At 57.4% G+C, this 22926-nt stretch overlaps 1 protein-coding gene across 4 annotated transcripts; it reads left to right on the top strand.

Moving 5' to 3' along the window:
* Positions 1-1266: 1266 nt before the first annotated feature.
* On the top strand, positions 1267-19369 carry TMEM240 (transmembrane protein 240). 4 transcript variants are annotated; one of them, XM_062013139.1, is made up of 4 exons: positions 1267-1530; positions 1786-1892; positions 11927-12135; positions 13626-19369. In XM_062013139.1, the coding sequence occupies exons 1-4, from the start codon at positions 1474-1476 to the stop codon at positions 13772-13774; spliced, it is 522 nt and encodes a 173-aa protein (XP_061869123.1). In that variant the 5' UTR covers positions 1267-1473; the 3' UTR covers positions 13775-19369. The 4 variants fall into 4 exon arrangements, 3 of the variants coding, with proteins under 3 accessions (XP_061869123.1, XP_010204770.2, XP_061869125.1); XR_009820227.1 differs by lacking the exon at positions 1267-1530 and having other exon boundaries at positions 1597-1892; positions 13626-15856; positions 15989-19369; XM_010206468.2 differs by lacking the exon at positions 1267-1530 and having other exon boundaries at positions 1597-1892.
* Positions 19370-22926: the final 3557 nt, after the last annotated feature.

The following is a 22926-nucleotide window of genomic DNA, read 5'->3' as shown; positions in this document are numbered from 1 at the left end:
ATGTGGCCTGAGGGGGACTAACAGAACCTGAAGCTGCACCTTTTGCTCCCACCTTCGCTCTCAGGGTTGACAGGCAGGAAAAAGTTGAAGGGGCTGATCCTGTCTCGGCAGCGTGTGGTCTCGTCTGTCCGTACCGCCTCAGCTTTTCTTAGAGGGCCAAGTCCCGGGGCGATGCTTGGCCGAGGTGGGAGCTGCTCTCGTTGCCAGCATCAGGCTCCCTCGGCTGCCCCTTCAGCGCCCTTCCCCGGGCCAGGGGCGAGCGGCTGCTCGGTCCCAGGGAGCAAAGGGCTGGGAGCTCCCCTGGACACTTTGGGGCTCGCATCCCACCGTGTGCCCGGGCGCCCTTAACCCTCCTCCCCCGAGGCTTTCCCGGCGCCGGGAGCGGGGTCCCGGCTGCGCCCGCGGCCCCTGGGCGACGCGCGGAGGAAGGGCGGGGTGAGGATGGCGTGTGGGGCTGGAAACGCGGCCAAGCGCCGCTGCCGGGGCTCCGCTCGGGAAACGCGTGTGTGTGCGGGGCGGGGGGAGCCCCGCAAGGGCAGGTCCGCAGCGCTGCCGCCGCTCGCCATGAGCCGCTCTCGGAGCAGCGGCGCCCCACGTAGGTAAATGCCCGGGCTGGGGAGGGGGCGGCGGGCTCGGCCCGATCGCATCTCCCCGCTGCATCCCGAGCCGAGCCGGGCCGAGCCGAGCCCGGGAACGGGGCTTCCAGCGCGGAGCCGGGCAGCGGGGACACGCAGCCCCGAGCCGGGAGGGCTGGGCGGGTTGGGGTTTTTTTTGGGAGGGGGAAAGGTGGGCGATGGTTCGGGGTATGTGTTTTTTTTGGCACCCGCCGCGAGGGGGTTGATTTCGGGGAGGGTCGGGGAAAGAGGATGCGATGAGGCTCCCTCGGACTGGGTGATTTTTTGCAGCCTGCCTCCTCCTCCTCCTCCTCCTCCCCCAGCCTCCCCCCACCTCCCCCCCTTCCCCTCCCCGCTCCGTTTTTGGCTGGCTCGCTTTCCAGTTGCTGCATGAAGGGCTGTGCTTGTGGCGGCGTGTGCCCGCTCCCGGGGCCGTGGCGCACCAGCCTGGGCTGAGCGCGGGGGAAGGGCCAAGCCCCCCAGGAGCGCCCCTCGCTGCGGGGGAAGGGCCAAGCCCCCCAGGAGCGCCCCTCGCTGCGGGGGAAGGGCCAAGCCCCCCAGGAGCGCCCCGCGCTGCGGGGGTCGGTTTGTGATGGGGGGAGGGGGGGGATTTTTTTTTTACATGATTTTTTTTTCCCCCTGTCACGTTTGTCCTAGAAGAATAAAAAAATAAGCGGGGCAGGGCTCGGGAGCCCGCGGCATCCCCGGCGCGGGGGAGTGCGTGTGCGGGGGGTGCCCCGCAGCCGCTGCGGGTCCGGCGCGATGCGCCCCGCGCTCGGCTCTGCGGAATAACGCGGCCGCCGCTCGCTGTCCGCGGCCCCGGGGCGGACGGACCCGACCGCTGGCAATTCCCCTATTGATGTCCATGAATGCAAACACCATGATTTTCATGATCCTGGGCGCCTCTATCGTTATGGTAAGAGATTTTGCTTATTTCCCTCCCCTTCCATTCCCTCCCCCCCCCCACCCCCCTTCTCCCCAGCACCGTCCCTCAGCCTGTGCACCTCTGTGTGTGTGTGTGTGTGTGTGTGTGTGTGCCCGTGTGTCTGCCCCCCAAACACCACAGATGATTTTCTTGATGACTGCTTCAGTCTTTGGCAATCAAACTAGAGTCAATGTTTTATTCCATCATCCAGAGTTGACCAGATGCCTTGGTTATGGGCTCTTACAGGCAATAGCTTGCTTGATGGACATGAATGCGTTGTTGGACAGATTTCACAATTACATCTTACCGCATCTGAGAGGGGAAGATCGAGTTTGTCACTGCAACTGTGGGAGGTAAGTTCCCTGTGCAAGGTCTCTCTCACCTGTCCCCCCCCAGGCCCCTTCCCACCTCATCTCATTGGAAAGGCAGGGTGAGGTGATGGCCAGTGGCAGGGTGCTGCTGGCTGGACTCCCATGTTTGCATTCTGGCCGTGTCTCACCTTCCTCAGCAGCTCCTGCATGAACACAGGGGTGGTGGTTTTGTTTGATTCTCCAGAAGAAGAGTTTTCTGTGGGCCTGGAAGTCCATTTTCCTTTGTGTGCATGCTTGTGGCTATGCATCTGCCAGCCCTGGGAAAGTGAGTAACTCAAGCCCTTGTCATTTGGCCTGGGTTGTCACTGGGCTGTTCCTCCTGAGTGTGTTTGTGGTCTGGGTGTTGCAGTTGGTGGTTGTGTGGCTTAAATGAAATGGGGCTTGGAGGACCAGAGGCTCTGTGTCCAGGAAGGAGCAGTGCTGCCTAGGACAGTGTCACTTTGAGGCTTTGTAGCCGTTGATCAGCTTTCCTTTCTCAGTGGCTTTTCTCCCAGTGTGTGATGCTGGTGGACAGGGCAGAGGTACCTGCTCTGTGATTTCATGGAGCCTTTAGTAAGCTGAGAGCATGGGGGTGGATTCTTACCCTGGAGTAGTGCCTTTGCTGTGTACAAGTTTATGACTGGACCAATACTTAACCTCCCTCCGTGGCTCTTTGGCAACGCTTAATTCTCCTACAAAACAAAGCACCTCTGTGGAATCTCTGAGGTGCTCAGCTTGTAGCTGGGCTCTGGCTGCTCTTTGTGCCTGGGGACTGAGTTTTGGGGAGGTGAATCTCTCTCTGTGGGACTGTTGTTGGTGATCCTTACCCCGTGCTCCAGGAGGCCTCATTCCCCTCTCCTGTGCCTGGTTACTCCCCCCATGCTGGAGCATTTCTTGCCTCAGAGGGTGTAAAGCGGCATGAGGCTGTGCCAGCTGAAGGACATGCTGGGGGAGCCCTCCCCTGCACATCCAACCTTTGGGCTGAGCTGTGAGCTGCCTCTGGACTCAGCTGCCTCCCGTCTGCAGGAGCCGCATCCTGCCCGTGTCCCTGGTGTGGAGGCGAAGCTGAGCCCGGGCTGTGCGTAGCTCGGTGCAGGGAACTGCTTTGTCCTTAGAGTCACAGAATGGTGAGGTTTGGAAGTGCCCTCTAGAGCTCATCCAGCCCAACCCCCTGCTAAGGCAGGTTCCCCTCGCTCAGGGGGCACAGGAACGTGTCCAGGAGGGTTTGGAAGCCTCCTGAGAAGTCCTTCCCCTCTGTGTCACTCACCAAAGGTGATCATTGCCTTTCTCCCCCCAGTTTCTCCTCTCGTGGCAAAGTATAAGCAGCACCTCTAGAGCCAAATGCAGCCAGGCCCTGAGTGATCTGTATCAGACCCCAAATACCTGTCTCCTCAGGTACCTCAGTGTTAAGGTCAGTTGGGAAGACGCTGGACAAGGAACATCCACAGTGTCTTGGGCTGGTTTTGGCAGAGATTGGCATTTTCTAGGGAGTCTTTTTGACGCTTGTCATGAGTTTAGGAGTTCTCCTCTGCTTCTTCAGCCTGTTTTTTTGTGTTCAGCTGTCACAGCTGTGTTCTGTGGTGGTGGAAACTGGCAGCTGGTAACAGCCTTTAACATCGTCTGGAGCCACTGAGGAGTGTCAGGTCTCACTGGTGGTGTTGGCAGTGTCCCTCCTGCCCAAGCCTGAGAGGGTGGCAGGGGCACTCTCACTGTGTGTCTGAAGAGATGCTGTTGAGGCAGATAAATTAGCCATGGCACTCTCCCCAGACATACTTAGGTCATTTCTTAGAAAGTGCTCAAAACAGCTTCCAGATTGTCGAGCGTGGATCTGAGAGGAGGCAAAAGCCAGAGGTTTCCCAGCTGCACTGGCTGTGGAGAAGCAATGGCTGTTGCCAGCAGAATAGCAAACCAGCCTGTGCTCCTGGCCATGGGCTCTTGTGGTGCCTGAGCACTGTTTTCAGTGTGGTTGTGCTCTGATGGAGGACACATTTGCACAAAGCATCCCCGTGCTGTGCCTTGGGCTGTGCTGTGAGCTCTGACCTGCTGCCCCAATGCCAGTGCTTCGAGTTCCCCCATGGAAAAGGCTGGATATGCCCTGTCGTTTTTGTCAGCTCTCCAAATGCTCTGAGTGCTGCCCTTCAGGGCATGCAGCATGAGCCACAAGCGGTTCTGCCTTGCACTAGGCAAGGATGGATCCTGGAGCTTGTTATGAGCAGTGGCACCAGGGACTGATACAGGACTCAATTTGCCAATAAGCAGAGGGAGTCCTTGGAGGAGGGAACTGGCTGCAGTTCAGTGTGTTGCAGGGAGGGATGGGGAAAATGAGTAAATGTTGCAGAAATGGGAGAAGGGAACTGGGAGAAATGGAGATGGGTGTGCACTGGGCTGAGCTGCTGCCGTCACTGGTGTTGCCTCCTGCCCTTCCCCACGTTGTCGGGTCGGTCACACACACCCCTTCTGCTCTCCTGTCCTGGCTGTACCTTCCCCAGGAGCCATCTGCCATGTGTGAGCACCCTGGACTCCTCTGAGCTCCTTCCTGGCTCTGGGCATCCAGCAGGATGAGATCTCCAGAGGAATCGGAGCGTCCCCTGACAGGGCTGGTGGTGGCTGTGGGCAACGAGGGCTGGCTCTGTGTGTGCCTCGGCTGCCAGCTGGAGCCAGGGGTGCCAGGGGATGTGGGGCTCTGTGCTCTGCCCCTGCACAAACCCTGCAAGGTTTGAGGGGATAAAAACTCCAGACTTCAGCCCTTGTCTGTCCCAGCCCCTCTTCGATGTGAGTCAGGGGGGCAAAGGCAGGTAGATGTGTGTCACTGGTGCAGCTGCAGCCTGGATCTTCCCTCCCCTGGCACTGAGATGTGGGTCTCGCTGGATTGCCAGTTCCCTCTCCTCACCCCTTTGTGTCCACACTTGCTGATGCACAGGGAGGGGTGGCTGACACATGGTGAGTCTTCTCACGGTGCCTTTCTCTCGTGGGGGACTGGAAGAAGGTCCCAGGAGGAGCGAAAGGGACTGTCACAGCATGTCACACTGCCCACTTCTCCCTGAGATGCCCTCTGCCAGCCCTTGCCTCAGCAAGGGCCCCGTTTCCTGCACCTGGGGACTGTGCTTTGGGGTTTTTCCCATGTTCCTCAACACTTGGTATGTCTGCAGTGACTGGGGAGAGTCACTGAGGTCAGGACATTTGGGGAAGGAAACCAGTCTCATCCTCAGGTGCTGCTGAGCACCAGAGATCTCAGTGTGCACGTCCCCGTGGGGTTGGGGTCCCAGGGGCTGGTTGAGGCTGAAGCTGTTGCTTGTCCCTTGATGCCAGATGCAAGGTTAGTAAGGTGTTGCTGGGCTGGGCCCTGGCAGGTGCTTTCCAGGTCTGTGGGAAGGGAGCTGTGGCCTCGAGCTGGACACAGGAGAACTGGGAGGCTGCTTGTGCTGTGCTGTGGGAGGTTTTCGGGGGCTGGGTGCTGTGGCTGTCAGGCTCTGTGGTGCTGGGAGGTGATGCTGCCCTTCTCTCTTGCTCAGCACAAAGAAACTGGTGGTTAAGGCTGATGAATATTTGCAGTGAAGTGGCAAAGTCCAACACTCTGCAGTGTGAGTGAGCCTGGGCTGGACAGTGCCTGTGTCCTGCTCCAGGAGCTGGGAGGAGGCTGTGTGGGAGCAGATTGTCCTCCTGGGTGCAGGTGGGGTGTTGCTGTCAGGCACAGTGAGCACTTCCCCACTCTGTAAAGCTGCCAGAGCCCCTGAGGCCAGTCAAAGTGCATCTCCAGCTGCTCAGTGAGAAAACAGCCCTGCCAGTTGCTTGGGAAGAGCAGCTCGTGTAGAGGTGGTGCATGGAGTGAGAGCATCAGCAGAGAGACCTGGCTGTGGTGCTGGTGCTGAGCCTGCACAGACAGGACCTGTTCTTGTCTTAACAGCTGCCTTCTTGTTGGAGGAAGAAAGGGGTGACAGCCACATTCACCCTGCTATGGATGCCATACAGGAATGTGCTGCTGGAGCAGAGCCCTGGGGGAGCTGGGCACTCTGTGTCCTCAGCATGTGGAGGCTCAGGCTGCCCAAGTCACTGTGCTGGGACCTGTTTACATGCAGCCAGCCCAGCCCCTCGGCTCCTACCTCCTTGGGACTCCCTCAGAAGAGGAGAGAGCCAGGCTCTGGAGGACTGCAGGAGCGTAGCACTGCCCCAGACGTCTGTCCCAGCCAGCAAAGGGTCCTCTGTGGAAGCAGAGAGCTGGCAGCAGATCAGGAGCTGGGTGATGTCATGCAAAGGAAAAACACCAAAGGGCGTCCGTGGAGGCAGGGAGAGAACAGATGACACCTGCATGGAGCAAGGACCCACCAAAACAGTCTGAGGGGCTTGGAAGTTCCCTGTCTGGGAAAGAAGCCCTGGCTTGTGTTCTCCTTGCCACTGACCTTCTGAGTGACCTTGGGTGAGTCTTTTCCTCCCAGGCAAAGTCTGTCCCTGTGAGCAGGGTTGGAAAGGATGCAGGGAGTGTCAGCCTGACCTGAATGCCATCACCCTGCAGCAGAGCTGGGGGGCCTGGACAGCCCTCAGGTCAGCTCTTCCCACCCCAGGGATGCTTCATCCCTGCTCTCCCTGGGCTCTGAGCCAGGAGGGAAGCTCTCAGGGCAAAGCCACGCTGGAGCTGTGCTGAGTGAGCGGGGTGTGTGAAGAGCCCGTGGTGCAGTGAGCCCTGCCTGGGCACTCTGTAGGGTGGCTGCTGCCTGGGGCTCTGGCCTGGAGCCACAGCAGCACCAATGACCAGGGTGGATGCTGGTGGTGCTGGAGCAGGGTTGTCTCCAGCAGAATGGGTTTGAATAGTGCTGCTCCCTGGGGCTCTGTCTGTGAGGGGCCAGGCGTTGTCCTCCACGCTCTGGGGAGGGACAGGCAGTGCTTGGCCCAGGCTGGCAGCACAGGCAGCACGTTTGGGCTTTGTTTCCTCCTTTCCCAGCCACTCTGGAAGAGTCATTAAACCCCTTTATTGCTCATTGCCCAGTGCTGGAGACTACCAGGCCTTTCTTGGGCTTCTGGTAGCCACTGCAGTGCGAAGGGTCCCAGGGAGATGTTTTCACCACGTCACTGGTGCCACCACACTGGTCTGCAGGCTGGTTTGCTGGCAGTGGCTGTGGGAGGTGCTGGACTGTTTGGCATGTTGGGGACAGGCTGCAAGGTCAGACAGGGATGCAGGACAGGGAGGCTCCTTTGCTCCCTCTAGCCCTGCCTGCAGCCCTGGTGGAGGAGATGCCCTGGGAGCTGTGCCTGGGGGCTGGCTGGCAAAGGCAGGCTGAGCCCTGTTTCCCCAAACCGTGCTGGGGATGGGGAATGGGTCGTTCCAGGCAGGTTGTAACACCTGCAGCGTGAGCCTGGGAGATGTGACACGTCTGCTACCAGCCCAGGAGGGAGCCAGGCTGAGCCACAGCATCCAGAAAGAGGGGAGGCAGCCATGGGCTCTTTGCATTGGGCACGACAGATCAGTGATGCCTTTTGCAAGGCTCCCGTGCTGTGCTGTGCCTGCAGCAGCCAGCACACACACACACAAGGTCACTGGAAGGGACAATAGCGCTTTGGGCAGCTCTGAGGTGAGACTTCCCAGCCCTGCTGGCCAGGCTCTGCTCCAGCCCACCACACTGCCTGCCCTGGGATGGGGACAGGTCTCCCCCTCCTTGTCACAGAGGCTGGGAAAGGGGACAGGGATGCTGCAGCTCACACACATGTGCACAGACACGCTGGGCTCCCTTTCTCCCGAGCCAGGGGTGTGGAGCAGGGGACAGAGCAGCAGATCCAGTCTCTCTCTCTTGCCCCAGGAGAGCAGCTGCTGACCAGCACCAGCCCCTCCTGCCTTCGAGGCCATTGCTGGCCTGAAGTGTGGGTCCATTTCTTTTCCTACAGTGGCATCTGCTTGCTGTGGGGGCTCCACATGGCGGGTGGAGGGGGCTGGCAGGTGCAGCTGAGGCTGGATGGCACATGAAGGGACGTGGCATGTGACTAACCCAATAGGAATCACTTGGCCTGGATCTGTTGTGACAACTGAGACCAGCTTGATCTACCCAGGAACTGCTCCTCAGGTCGTTCAGTGCATCTTTTTCTTGTAAAGAAGCGTGGTCAGGACCTGGGTTTCCCTTTTGAGGACCAGAGGTGCTTTGTGACAGCTCTCCCACAGCTGAGGGTGCTGCCAGCCCCAGAACCCTCACACCCACCTCAGCTGGCTGAGGGGATGCAGGGCTGAAGGAGATTCTCGTCTCCTCTCCAAGGTCTTTGGTTGCTGAGGCAGGTGCAGGCTGCAGGGTTGTGTCAGCCCCAGGGTGAGGTTTGGCCAGAGGAGCTGCCCTGCTCCTGCAGTGCCCTGGCCTGGAGCTGCTGCTGCTTTGCTGCACCCACGTTATGCTCAGCTGGGAGGTGATGTGTTCCCCCACTGGATCCAGCCCCCAGAGCCATCCAGGCCACGTTCCAGTCTCCAGTTCCCCTGGTATGTGGTGGGGACCCTGGACCTTTGCACACTGTGAATAACGAGCTGTGCCTCTGCACGGATCCTGCAGCGTCCCCCAGGGCTGCACCGGCAGCAGGACACTGCTGGGGGTCTGTGCCTGTTCCCATCCCAGTGCCACTGCTCCACCCTGTTAGGCCAAAACAAGGCATGAGGATCCCTGCAGCCCAGACCTCCCAACTGTTGCACTGGCAGGAGAAATTCACCTTCCCTGAGCCTTGCCAAAGCCTCTCCAGAAAGCTCAGCGGAGCGGGAACGTAACACTGGCGTTCCCACGGCACTGAGGTGCTCTGGTAAGTCAGGGCTCCCCAAACCCTGGCAGGGCAGCAGTGCTTCCCTGGGGTGCTTCAGGGACAGGAGGCTTTTCTTGGAAGGAAATCTGCCCCTAGGATCCAGCTTGGATTTCTGATGCCTGGAGAACGAAGTTGCCACGTGCAGCCAGGTCGGAGCTTTTGCTCTCTGCTGAGTTTTGGCTCTGCTGAATCACTTTTGGACTTCTTGCTGTCTCACCTTGTAACACTGGGCTTTGGGGACAGTGCACACAGCAAGGGAGCTGCAAACACAGAAGGAACACCAGGCCCTTGCTGCTGGTCCCAGGGCACTGTTCACCCAGCCCAGAGGAAGCTCAGGGATCTGGAGAAGATCCCACTGCAGTGTGCAGAGTCAGCCTGTGCTGAGGAGAGGGACGAGGCAGGGAAGAGGTGACCGTGTCCCTTCCCTCAGTGCCCTACAAGCTGAGAACAAGAGCTGTGAAGAAAGCAAACTGCATGGTAGGAGAAACCTCTTGTGAAGCACGTGAGGAGGGAAAGGTCTGTGTCCCACGTTCCTGCAGCGCTGCTCGTGTGCACGTGCACATCCCCTGGGGGTGGAAGGAGGGGACTTTGTGCACTCCAGGGCTCTTCTGGTACAGGGCTGAGACCCTCCACAAAGCCCAGCTCATGTGTGGGAGAGGGCTGCACCCATTTCCTGGGGATGGCTCTGTCCTTGATGCTTCTGGGGAGCTTTGCTGCTCCCCATCCCAGAGGTGGCTGTGTGTGAGTGATGCTCTGCACAGGAGCTCTGGGTACCCCTGTGGGCTGTGGCTCAGCCATGCAGAGGAGACACACGGCAGCTTGATCAGGCTCCTGGTTGTTTCAGGGAGTCTGGGTTTCTGGAGGTGTTTGTGGACTCAGCTTTCAGGCTGTTTCTGTACCATGAGAAGCAAAAGAGAGTAAGTGAAGGGCCTGCCAGGGATGGCTGGCAGTGGCTGGGAAAGCATGGCACGTGGGGGATGTGTGGGGCTTGCTTTGTCTCTTCTGCAAAGCTGCTTGGCTGTGCTTGGTAAATAAAGGGGAGCCCTCCCATTCATGAATGAGAGCTCCCTGCTCACACCCCTCCACGTTCCTCCTAGCCAAATGAGGGGGGAAAACCCTCTCTGATTAGAAACCAAGCAGCAAGAGGAGGGACGAGCAGAGCCTGCCCTTGTTCTCTGTGGCCCCTGGGAGCTGCCATCGGGGCTGGGCTGGCTGCATCCATCTCCTTCCCACTGCTGCCCCAGTCTGGTCCCTGGCACTGGGGGTACTGGGGCCTTTGCTGAATGCAGGGGGGAGCAGCACTGAGGCAGCAGCAGGAGTGGCTGGATGAGCTCCCCTCCAGGCTGTGCCGTGGCAGCAGGTTGTACCCCAGCTCCCCCCGTGCCTGGAGCTGCTGGAGCTGGTGCCTGTGGTGCAGGTGGCCTCCATTAAGTCATTGCTGAGATTAGGGCTGTTTTCAGTAGGTTCCTTTGAGTGGAGGTTTGTTTGTGTCAATATTTGGACGTTTCTCAGGCGTGATTATTGAGCAACCTGCACCTCATGCATATGCAGAGGCCTCCAGCGACTGCCTCCTCCCTGGCTGGTGGGAGCAGCAGGGAGGTGAGTGGAGGTGATGCTGGGGGGGGTGGGCAGTGCTGGGGACACCCTCACAGCCCTGGCTGTGAGCACTGCTCAGGTGGCTGTGCTGTCCTGATGGATGTGTGGAAACTTGGAGGTGCTGGTGGGCACCTGGGGCTGCTGAGCACCCAGGCAGTTCCAGCCCGAAACTGGGCACAGTGGGAGGAGGCAGGTGGCTAAATACAGAGCCCAGGCAGGCTCCTGGCTCCTGTTTGCCCTCAGGGAAGGTTAAAAGCAGTTTAAAGCAGATGCAGAGGCTCCTTCCAGCTCTCTTCAGTTGGGCTCCCCCTGCCCCCCATGCTCAGCTCCCCTGGTCCTCTCCCATTCAGCTCCCACACACCTGCTCTTCAACCCCTTCACTCCATCCCTGCCACTTCCCTGCTTTTCCCAAGTTACCCAGGGTCTTTGAAGCAGGTAGCATCATCCCAAGCTTGGTCCCCAACCATCTCTTTGCACGAATGAACCCAGTTGCCCTCCTGGCATAAGGCATGGGGTCAGCTCCCCCCCAGACCCCTGAGAGAGACATCAGCCCCTGCAAGCCCCAGAGCCTGAGCTTTGCCTCGAGGAGACAGCCTGTGGCACAACTCCCTGTGCCCCTGTGTGTGTTGGCAGAGAGGGCATCTGTGTGTTGGGGACAGCACTGAGCTCAGAGCTTGCCTGACCCCTCAGGAGGGGTCTCTGCTGTCTGAGGGGCAATGCAAGGTGTGTAAACACCCTCTGCTCTAATATGTGAAAGGTGCAGTTCTGGGTTTGCTGTGAGAGGTGAGACATGGAGCAAAACTGCCCAGTGCTGTGGAGAAAGTGCCATGGAGCTGGCAGGGCTGGTGGCAGGGGATGCTGGTGGCAGGGGATGCTGGTGGCAGGGCTGGTGCAGGGGATGCTGGTGCAGGGCTGGTGGCAGGGGATGCTGGTGCAGGGGATGCTGGTGCAGGGCTGGTGGCAGGGGATGCTGGTGGCAGGGGATGCTGGTGGCAGGGGATGCTGGTGCAGGGGATGCTGGTGCAGGGCTGGTGGCAGGGCTGGTGGCAGGGGATGCTGGTGCAAGGGATGCTGGTGCAGGGGATGCTGGTGGCAGGGGATGCTGGTGGCAGGGGATGCTGGTGGCAGGGATGCTGGTGCAGGGGTTGCTGGTGGCAGGGGTTGCTGGTGGCAGGGGATGCTGGTGCAGGGAATGCTGGTGGCAGGGATGCTGGTGCAGGGGATGCTGGTGGCAGGGGTTGCTGGTGGCAGGGGATGCTGGTGCAGGGGATGCTGGTGCAGGGGATGCTGGTGCAGGGCTGCAGACGGTGTGTGCTCAGAGGAGCGAAGTGTGATTGACCTCTGCCCATGGCCACGAGCTCAGTGCTGCCCTGGGTGTCCCTGGGGGTGGCCACTCAGCCTCCTCCTGCCCTTGACATCATCATCCCTTTTACACATGATGAGCTGAGGCGCAGGGAGCCCGTGTCAGGAGCACGACGCGAGTCCCAGACGTGGGCTCAGGGTTCTGCGCTTTCCTGCCTCGCTCTCTGCCAGTTCCTCTGCTGACATCAGCACAAAAGCAGCACTTCTGCTCCCAGGGATGCTGGGAGAGATTTAAAGGAATGCTGATAAGCCAGCATGGGAAAACATAGCCCTGCTCTTGCCTGATGCTTCCCCCTTGTTTCTGTTCCCTGCAACAGGCACCACGTCCACTACGTCATCCCGTACGATGGGGACCAGTCAGTGGTGGACTCCTCAGAGAACTACTTTGTGACTGACAATGTAACCAAGCAGGAGATTGATCTGATGCTGGGACTTTTGCTGGGCTTTTGTATAAGCTGGTTTCTGGTGTGGATGGATGGGGTTCTGCACTACGCAGTGCGAGCCTGGAGAACCAGCCGGCGCTACGGTGAGTGCAGCCCCACGGGCTCCCCGCTCCTTCCCCAGCCCTTTGCCTTGGCCCACGAGGCTGCTGCACAGGGAAAAGGCCTGCAGGGTTTTGGCAGAGGCCTTAAGCAGCCACATCCCAGCAGGAATGTTGATGTGGAATGGCCAGACAGGGATCCAAGCTGCAGGGCCGTGCTCTGGGAGCGGTGGAGTTTGTGTTGGTGCAAAGGGGAGGCTGAGAGGAGGCGTCATCACTCCCTCCAGCGACCTGAAACGTCTCTTCTCTCCAGTGATGGATGACAGCACAAGGGGAAATGAGCTCAGGTTAATCCAGGGGAGGTTTAGATTGAAGATGAGGAGGATCTTTTCCCCCTGAGTACACCTCAGTAAAGACAGGCTGGAAAATCACAGGGGAGATGGAAGCTAAACAACAAACGTTGAGCTTTGAGGTCTTTGCTGTCCAACCAAACCAACATGGCAAACCTGGCTGGTTTGGAGGCAGAAAGGGTCTCTGTTTCTTTATGGAACTAGTACCTCAGCTAAAATTCCCTCCTAAAGCAGGAGATGGTGCCTGTGACTGTGAGGCTGGGGTAAGGCAAAGCAGTGCTGTGCAGAACACAGAGCCCTCCCTGGAATGCAAGAGAACCGCTTGGCCATGACTCAGTGTCACACTGTGGCCTGAGCAGCTTCACTGTTGGTCTGTTACAACAACCCACAGAGGGGACAGACTTCTTAACATAGAAAATACTCAGTGCAAACTCAGGTTGCAGGCTGTGCCAGCTGCAGGGCTCACAGCAGAGCAAGGGGCTCGTGCTGCCCCGGCCTGAGCTTGGCCAACGTTCCACAGGTGGGAAGAGCCAGGACTGGAGATGGAGGACACCCAGGTGACAGCAGCGTGCTGCTGCTGCTGCTCCCCTGGCAGCCTGGTCCCCACAGCAGCCCCCGTGAGCTGCAGGGGTTGGAAAGGATCAGGATGAGGTTGCTGCCTGTGTGGAACCTCAGAGCGTGAGGAAGGCACAAGGAGGGATGGAGCAGGGGGCTGATCACAGGGACTTGTGTCCTCCAAGAGAAGGAAGCTGGAGTTGGGCTCTTCTCTTGAAACAGCCTATTCCTGCAGCAGGCACAGCCAAGGTCCTGTCACAGGTGGGTGTGTGGGGGCTGTTGGTAGGGCACAGGCTGCTGTGGGGAGGAGAGGAGAGGAGAGGAGAGGAGAGGAGAGGAGAGGAGAGGAGAGGAGAGGAGAGGAGAGGAGAGGAGAGGAGAGGAGAGGAGAGGAGAGGAGAGGAGAGGAGAGGAGAGGAGAGGAGAGGAGAGGAGAGGAAGGGAATGCCATGGCTAAAGCCAAAGACATGAGTCTGGCTGGAGAACAAACGTGGCCTGAAGAGAAGCCTCAGGGGTGGCTTTGTCAGGGCTGTTGCTGGTGCCTGTTACCATGGGGCAGGCTGGGAACAGGGCAGCAGAACACAGGGGTCACCATTCCTTTAACATCCCTCATCTTCCTTCTCCTTCCAGACAATTCCTGGTCTTGGATTCCCAAGTTCTGTAACCTGAAGGAGCTGAGGAAGCGGCACCACAGGCAGTACGAGGAGGCGGCTGGGAACATGGTGCACATCAAACAGAAGCTGTACCACAACGGGCACCCCAGCCCACGGCACCTCTGAGCAACACCCCCCAGACTGCAGGCAGCTTCAAGCAGACTTTGCCCTTCTTCCAGGGGGAACACTTGCTGGTTTGCTCTCTGTGGAAGCCAGCTGAGGACCCGGTTTGACTCGTCCGTGCCGTGTGTCCCTTGGCACGCCACGATGCACAACTAAGCCAGCCCTGGATGCCAGGCAGCCAAGGCATTGCACTGTGTTCCACCTTTTATGCTCAGACTTGTGTATATATGTAAAAACAGACCAAAACCCAAACCCCAAACGGCAACAAAAGGGATTTGCATTGTACTTTGAGCCTGTTTTTCCTGGCACTCAGCTGCCCTGCACATCCAGCTGCCTTCCAGGGAGTGCTGGCCGAGGGGATGGAGCTGGGACAACACCAAGAAGATGCAGTTTCTCACCCAGGAGCTCCAGTCTCCCCGTTTCTTTGGTCCTTTGGCTTGGTTTTGCTCTGCTCTGTTCCTTCCATTGCTAGAATGGCTTGGCCAGTCACAGGTTTGGATGGGGACTGCTGCCAGCGTGGTGGTGAAGGCACAGTGTCCCTTTTGCTTTGGTTCCTGCTCTGGGGAGTTGCTGTGGGAGAAAGAAGTCCTGGGAATGTGTAACTGCTGTGTTGTTTGTGTTGCTGTACGCTGGAACCTGCAATCCAGGGAGTCTCAGCAGCAGGGGAAGGGCAGGGTGAGGGCTCAGCCTGGCTGACAGGGCTGCTGCTGGCTGCTTGGCTCCATTTGGTGCTGGTGGTACTGGGTTGGTGTCTCTGTTGTTCTTCACAGTGTGAAGTGTGTGGAGTTGAGTGGTGTTGGATCCAACTTGCACCCTGGTTGTTCCTCTCTGCTCTGTAACCACCACCCAGCCCTTGCCTGGCAGGAGAGGAGCTGCTCTCCTCCTCTCAGAGCCCGAGGCCCTGGTTAATGCCACCCTGGAAACACTGACTCTGTGAGCAGTCCTCCTGCAGCTCAGCAGCCACCCATCTTCTTCTGTTCCTGCTCCAAGCTGAAACAACCCTTCAGGAGCAGGCTGGGCTTGGCTTGAGGAACACAGTGACGTGTGCCTGAAGCCAAGCTCATCTCCAGAGCCAGTGGTCCCAAGAACAGGGTCAATCAGAGCACGTGGCTTTGCCTCAGGTGCAGCTTTCAAGGTTGCTCTCAAATGTCTGGGACCAACCTCCCAATGCAGAGAGCTCCTGCACTCCCAGAGCAGCCTGAGGAGTGGATGGAGCCTGTGTGGACAGCACAGTGGTGCCTGGTGCCTGCAGCAGCCCTGTTGTGCAGGGGGAGAGGAGCAGAGGGGCCTGGGCTGTTGCAGCAGCCAGCAGTGGGGAGAGAGAGGCTGTTACTGAGAGGGATGAGGGAGGGAAACACCCCAAGAGTTTCAGGTGGTGGCCCTGAATCCCAGTCACTTCATTCATCATTTTGGGTTGAGCAGGGCTGGGCTTGAATGGGGAAACCACACAGAACAGAAGGATGCTGAGTATGATCAGAAGCTGCTCTTTTCCTCTGTGAATCCTTGAGTGTGTCAGTGGGCTCCTGTTGTGTGATGGAGTGTCTGTGAAGGGAGGAGGACACCATGACTCCTTGCTCTTCTCCTCCCTACTTCAGTTTCTGTGTCTTGGGGTTTTTTATTCATTGTTTCCTCCTGCCCAGGATCAGTTCAGTCATTTACAAGCCCCCAGGGTGGCTGAGAGCCAAACATACCTGTTTGTCTGCCATTCCTACCTTTGCTGTTCCCTAGAGCCTCTCATCTTGGAGCCCCAGTTTCTGCCTGGTCTGTACTGCTGTGTGTCAGCTTGACTGTCCTCCAGGACCTGCCATGGTTGTAATGTCTGCAGCCAGCTGTTAGTATCTCAAGCAGGATTTCTTCCCTAAGCAGCTCCTTTCCCAAGACACACAGCTTTGCAGCCTCCCTCCCCATATGAGCTCTGTGTGTCTGACCATATGGACCCATCCTCAGTGGCAGGAGATGCTCCCTGCAGTGGAGTGGCCCTGGTGTGGTGCCAGAGGAGATGTGCCCAGGCAGCTGCTGTGTTTGCCCTTTGTGATGGCAGACACTTAGCTGACAGCAGGGAACAGGCCCTGCATTGGAACACAGGTACATGTCATGGCTGTGCCTGCAGATGGGACTTTTTGCAGGGGAGGGGAAAGAGTTCCATCACCATAAGGGCAAATACTGGAACTAATTAGGAGGGGGAAAAAGCACTTTAATGAATCTTTTCACTTGCAGCCTCTCAGAAGAGAGACTTAAGGCAGTTGAGAGTGGTTTGCCCTGCTCTAGCAGCTGACCTGAGCTGGAATGTCGGTAGATATGAAACCCACAGCGGGGAGGAGTGAAATGAGAGCTCACCCTGATCCATTCTGACCCACACCAGAACTGCAGAAGAGTATGAGGCTCTGGAAGAGGGGGGAAAAGAAATCCACCATGGGCCACAGTCCCACTGCTTAAGAACAGCCTGGTTTGTCTGCTGGTTACTGTCTGAGCCTCTCTCATTTACACCCTGCCAAAACCCACCCAACGCCCTCAGTGCAGTTCAGTGGCAGTGAGGCACTGCTCTGAAATCCAAGGACACCAAAAATACCCTCACAGAGGAAGGTTTGTCCCAGCACCTGCCAAAACTGTGGGATCAACCCTGGGGAACTGGCTGGGCCTGTGATTCTCATCCTTAGCCCAGGGGCAAAGTTCCATCCCATGCATTGTTTCTGACCCAAGAGATCTGGTGCATCTCCTGTGCAGGGCTGGTTTCAAGCAGACATAAGGTGGGATTCTTGGTGTGGGGTGGTTTGTTTCTTCTAGGAGGCTTCTGTAGCTTCTCCCCTATGTAACAGAGACCAGCCCATGCCCATTGCTGGGGCTGGGTGACACCAAGTCAGGCTGCAGTGCTGAGAACTCCCTGCACAGGAGCAGCCCAGGTCCCACTTAGCCATGGTGGTATGGAAAAGATGACACTTGTTCCCAACAGCCAAGCATCTGCCCAGCCTCTGTGGGGAACAACAACCCCCCCAGAGGGGCAGAAGGTCCTGTGTGTTAGCACAGAGCCCCAGCCCCACCACTGCACTGCCCCATGCAGCACTTGCTCTCTCTCTCTCTGCTTGACACCAGCCCACTTACCCCAAGCCCTCAGCTGATCCTGCTCAAGGTGTGATCCTTACCAGCATCTGGCTTCGTGCTCCCTTGTTCTCTGTGCCAGGGAGGTTGCTCCTGTTGCTCCCAGCTCGGTTGTCTGTAAAGTCTGCACTGTCTCCTTCTCCTGTGCATGTTGTTTGTTTTGCTTTTTGTCTGGCTGTGGGGAGGGGTGGGGGGGTGTTATCTCCTTGTTTAATTGTCTGAGATGTACCAGTGTTGACTTTGTTGTTCTCTTGCCTCTGATCCAGCCTTCACACACACACAGAACCCCACAAACCAACCCAACCCCAACACAGAGCAAAACAACACCCCCCACCCCCCCAAAACCAACCCCAAATGGTAGAGGGGTGAGTGGGGAGAAGGTGAGTTTGGCACCAGGGAGCTGACACAAGCTCAGGGCTGGGCAGGACAATGGGCAGAAGCTGTGGGAGTGGAAAACAGGGGGCTGCAAAGCTTGCAGCTGGCAGCTGTGTCTGATGGCAGCTCTGTGGGGACAAAGGAGTGGGAAGTGTGCACCATGTCTCAGCACTCACCACCAGATGCTCTGAGGGAGGCTTCTGCAGGATGAGAGAGTGTGTGTGTGTGGGGGGGGAATTTTGTGCTGCCTCAGGAGGGGCTATTTATAGAGCAGAGACAGAGCTTGAAAGTGGATGTGCCAATTCTCCAGAGCTGGGATTGGCACTGGAAACGTTCTCCTGCATTTTTTGGTGTGAGGAGCCCAAGGTCTGGCTGCCTGCACAACAAATGGCTGTGTGCTGGGGCCTGGGAGCTGCTGCAAGGGAGGAGTGTGGAAAGGCAGCTGGAGGGAAGCACAAGCTTGTGAAATCCACTGGAACAAGCAGTAACTCCTTTTTCAGTTCAAGCATCTCCTCACCAGCCCTGCTGACCAGGCCCCTGGGTGAGATCCCTGAGGCCAGGTAAAGCTGAACCCATTCTATACCAACCTTTCTGTTCTCCCACCTTCTCATCTGTCAGCCCAGCACATTCAGTGGCTCCCAACCACATGGGCATGAGAAGGAGGAGGCTGGCTTCACCCGAGGGGCAAGTGCTGTGCCAGGGAGGGGACAGCAGGGCTGCAGGTGGCTTCAGGAATGAGCCCAAAGCCACCACACATGGGATTTCAGGTGTAGCCCAGAGCAGACCCAAGTCCTCTGTGTGCTGCCTTTGGCCTGCTGCTCTCACACAATGAGAAGGGCCCTGACCCTCTGAGGAGCAGTTTGGGAAGGTGTCTTCTGTGATCCCAGCCATCTAACTATCATCTGTGACCCTAACCATCATCTGTGACCCTAACCATCATCTGTGACCCTAAACACCATCTGTGACCCTAAACACCATCTGTGACCCTAAGCATCACCTGTGACCCTAAACACCATCTGTGACCCTAAACACCATCTGTGACCCTAGCCATGCATGCACCACTAAGGTCAGCAAGCTCTTGAGCCAGGTAGGGACACATGTGGATCAAAAACGTTGCAGGCTGGAAACACTGGAGAATCAGGGGGGTGTGTGTGTGCCAGGCACTGGGCTGTGGAGCAGGGGCCAGCCAGGGCAGGGACAGGGACACAGGATTGCTGTGAAGACAAGATTTCCCAGCTCACTGCAGTGCCCAGGAGAGTGAGAGGCACCGAGTGAAGAGAAAAGCAGCAGCCAGGCCTGCAGCCTGCATGGATGTGGCTGCTGGGGCAAAAGAGAAGGAAGAGAAGGACTAGGAAAAGGTGGGCAGGGATGAGGAGGAGCTGGAGAGGCTCAGGGCACCCTCCCAGTTTGTGTAACTCTGTCTCATCTCATGCTCTCTGCACCCAGCCTGTTCCTCTTCTCTGGTACCTCCCATTCATTCACACTCCTTTCCTTTCCCATGAGGTTGCCAGTCTGAGTCCCCTCTCCAAGCTGAGCCCTGGCATGACACCAGGAAGGTGGCTCAATCCTGCAGGGCTCAGCACCCTCAGCTCACAGGGGGGCAGCAGAAGCTCTTGCAGGAGGGAGCACAGAGTTTGGGATGTTTCTTGCCAACAGTGATCTGTAGGGAGAACACAAAACAACCCTTGCAGTGCTGGTCCCCTGGCTCCTAATCCTTTCCTTTGTTTTCCCCCTGCACTCAAACCACTTCTGCACTCAAACCACTTCTGCATGCACCAGGCAGAGGGACAACACACCTTGATACTAACAGAGAGATGACACTCTGCTCCCAGGCTGGTCACAGAATCCTCTCTGCTGGGGGTCAAAAGCAATAATGGCTCATTTCCCTGAACTGAACACACCTGCCCAGGCAAATGTCAGCCAGAGGTTGTGCTGCTGGGAGCTGTGACAAGGCTGTGCCCAAGCACAGGGCAGCAGCTGAAGGGCCTCAGAGAGCTGGAGGGTGGGGGAGGCAATAGATAAAGCACACTGTGATTTCACTGGGGTCAATGAGTGAGTGTATTTCAGCCATTCCTTCCCTTCCAAGACTCTGTTTGTATGACAGACCCCCAGTTGAGCTCCTGGAACTCAGCCTCTCCTTTGCTGTTTGTCAGTAAAATAGTTTTTTGCATGTTTTGCATCTGAGTGGTTTTTCCAGCCCTTTGAACTGAGGGATTTCTGCTGGGGCCAGAAGGGCCTGGGAGGGACAGGTCAGCAGCTCCTGGGCAGGGCTGGGACAGAGGAGGAGGTACAAGCATGGTGTGGGGGGGGAAAGCTGGGAAGGGCTCTGCAATGTCCCTCTGCTTATCTGCCACCACAGGCCATTGGCCCAGGTTTCAGCCTGCTTGTCTCCCACTCCCTGGGAACACAGGGAAGCTCCAAGGTCCAAAACTGATCTAAAAAGAAGAGAAATGGTTTCCTGTGTAAAACCAAACCCTGTGCAAGTCACCTGCAGAGAGGGGGGCGGGGGGAGTCTCTCTTGCCTGTTGCCTGCAAGGGCAGGGAAGAAAGGCAGGCTGGAGGAGACATGAGGCTCTGGCACACAGGAGAGCTGTGAGCTCACTTCCCATCTAGCAGTACCGAATTCTGCCACCAGGAACCAGCCCTTTGACGTTCTCAGTTCTGCTCTTTCCCGTCCTGCAGCAGGAACACAACAAAGACACACACAGACACACACAGAGCAAGTCTGACACTGAGTGGGACCAAGGCTGGGCTTGGTGGAGACACATGAAAGCTGAGCACCAATAAAAAGCCACCAGACCCAAGCAAAGAAACCCCTACAAGAAGAATAAAAACCCCACAAGAAGAATAAAAACCCCACAGCAGCAGAAGAGAGAGGGAACCCCCCCCCCAGCCAGTCAGAAAGGCAGAGAGCTGCTGCCAGGGACCTGCCTGATAGATGCAGGCACTGGCAGCTCAGATTCTGTCTGGGGGTGAGAAATAGGCAGAACTAGAGACAGCTGAGCTGAGTTCTGGTGAGGTGAGAACAATTAGAGATAGGGCAAGGGCAGGGGGACTGCCTGGAGACTTCTCTGAGCTACCACGTGCACACCTGATAAAAACAACCATGTCCTGGAGCCTGGTAGAGCTGATGGAGCTCCAGGAGATATCACCAAGGCTTGCTAAGGCTGTTCTACCTCAACGAGCTGGGGACAAGAGAAGAAACAACCAGCCAGCAAGGATACAGTGTCCTTCAGCAGGCACCCAACCTCTGCTGTCAGTGCTTGGTAGGAAGAGATGATGAGTAAAGCAGCCTGGTGGCACTTAACTCAGCAGCCAGCTCATTTAAGTCCTTTGGTTCCTTTCCTACTGCAGCTCAGATGTGCAACCTTTGCCTTATCCCAGTGCCTGAGGGGCTGATTCTGTGGCAGAACTCCCTGGCAGGGAGGATGCAGACCCAGCAGGTTGCAGACCAGGTGAAGGCAGAGACAAGTCAGAGCTTGGCAGGTTTGTGTCATGAGCCCCACGCTGATGGGCTGCCTCCCATCAGCAAAGAGCCTCCTGCAGCACTGAGGCTTCCTGGGGCTCACACTTCCATCACAGGCTGGACAGATCAATCAGATTTGACACCTTTTTTCTCCCCCCCAGAAAAAGACCACACTGGGAGAATACTGATGCTGCAATAAAATGGAAACAGCCACAGACTATGAAAGGCTCTGAGTGTTTCTCTGTTCCCCCACCCTGAGCCCTACAGCACTCACATCTCCTTCTTGCACAATGAACTTCCCTCCCCGTGCATCACATTCAAAAGCAAACACTCCAGTGGATGGCAGCTGAGGACAGACAGATGACCAGGTTATAAATCTGTCTCCCAGCTGCAGTGCTGAGGCCCAGAGAGGGCGCTTCAGCTGGCAGCTGAGATGGGAGTGATGGATTGCTTGCTGATCCATCTGCTCTTGGGCTTCCTCTCCAATACAAAATACTATTTTAATAAAGTGCTATTAGCTCATAACTCAGCCAGTGTCACAGAGAGGAGATAACCTCAGCCTGGGGGTGCCAACCTGTGTCCCTGCCTGGCCTCTTCACAAAGAGCCTGGTGCCACCTCCACGGGGACATCACCCACCCTGGGAGCTGACAGCAAACCAAACCCACTGCTGGGGCTGGCGCAGGGGACAGAGCCCTGCATTTAAATCTCTGCTGAGGCAGGAGTTGGACAATGACAAGTGGCCTTTTTTTCCCCCTCCTTTCCTGTTGCACTCCCCTTGAGCAGCAGCAGTGAGAGCCAGCCCAGCCACGCAGCAGGGCACGGGACAGCTCGCTGGTGCCCGGCAGCAACGTCACAAGGGGCCTGTTCCTGTACAAACTACAGAACCACACAGTTGTGTTGGTGGAAAAGACCCCCCTGGGCAGCCTGGCACAGGGGCTGGCAACCCTCTCAGAGCCTCAGCTCCAATCTCAACCTCCCCTGGGGCAGCTTGAGCCCCTTTCCTCTTGTCCTTACTTGGGAGCAGCGAGCAGCTTGTCTCACCTCTCTACAACCTCCTGGCAGGCAGCTGTAGAGGGATACAGAACTGTCTCTACTTAAAGAGACTTCTTTTAGCAGAGAGAGCATCATTTTCCAGGCTGCCCAGGGAGGGGAAAGGACTTTGCTCCTTGGGCTACCAGCAGCACCAGCTCCTGAGTCCCACCAAAGGTCCTGACCCGCAGCAGAAGCACTAAGCGATCCCCCTGTGCTCACAGCACTCTGGTGTCTGCCCAAGCCAGTCCCTGCCACCCACAGGAAGCCCAAGCAGCACAGCCCAGGGAGGATCCAGATCCAGTGGCACCCATTGGCATGTTAACAGCTCTTAAAAGCCCACTGAAAAGTTGTTCTGCAGTCAGAGCCCTTTGGTCAGCCTTCCTGCTCTCTCCCCCACCACAGCAAGAGGATGCTCCCAAAGCTGCAGCTCCTGTCCCTTGCACAGCACAGGATCACAGCTGCATCACCATGGAGGGACCTGATGCAATCTGAAGGAGGAATCACATGAAACAGCTGAGGCAGCTGCTGTGCCTCTCACACAGCCCTCCAGCAGGAGTCTCTGCCCAGCCATCGGTACCAGGACAGGACACAGCACCCGTCCTGTGGCCTCAGCTCCTCCTGGGCTTCATGGAGGTCATCATGGAAGAGGGAGAAAGTGGTGGTGTCTGGCACAATTAGAGGCTTTAATCACACAGGGTCAGCCTGCTCTCTCACACAACTCATTAGGAGGGGGTTTTAAGCAGAGAGCAGCTCTGCTTTGCTCCCTCTTCCATCTCTTGGGGCTTAACAGAAATAGAATGTAGTAGAGGCTGCACAGGAAAGGGAAAACCTAGAATAGCTGATCCTCCAGTAAAGCAGTGGGCTAAAGGAGAACTACACTGGGGCTGATGGGGAGGGGGGAGATCAAAGGCATGTATTTCAGTCATTCAGAAGCAGAGTTTGAGTTGAGCCAGGGATTCCTCCCTCTCCTCTGCAGGGTCTTCCCTCTGCACAGCTCTGAGCACACACTGCTGCTGGGGGACACCTGCCCTTAAGGAAACAGCAGCTTCTAAACTGCATCTTCCACCTCTCCCTTGGCACCCAGGGGAAAATATCACAGAACTATTTTGAGACAAGCCAGCAGCACAAGAGAGTGAAGGTTTGCAGCCTCAAGAGTTATTTCCCTCCTGGTGTCCCCCAGGGCTG

The sequence above is a fragment of the Colius striatus genome, chromosome 21 (assembly GCF_028858725.1).
Source record: "Colius striatus isolate bColStr4 chromosome 21, bColStr4.1.hap1, whole genome shotgun sequence".
In the NCBI taxonomy this organism is placed as follows: Eukaryota; Metazoa; Chordata; class Aves; order Coliiformes; family Coliidae; genus Colius; species Colius striatus.
This window is presented reverse-complemented; position numbering and strand designations above follow the sequence as displayed.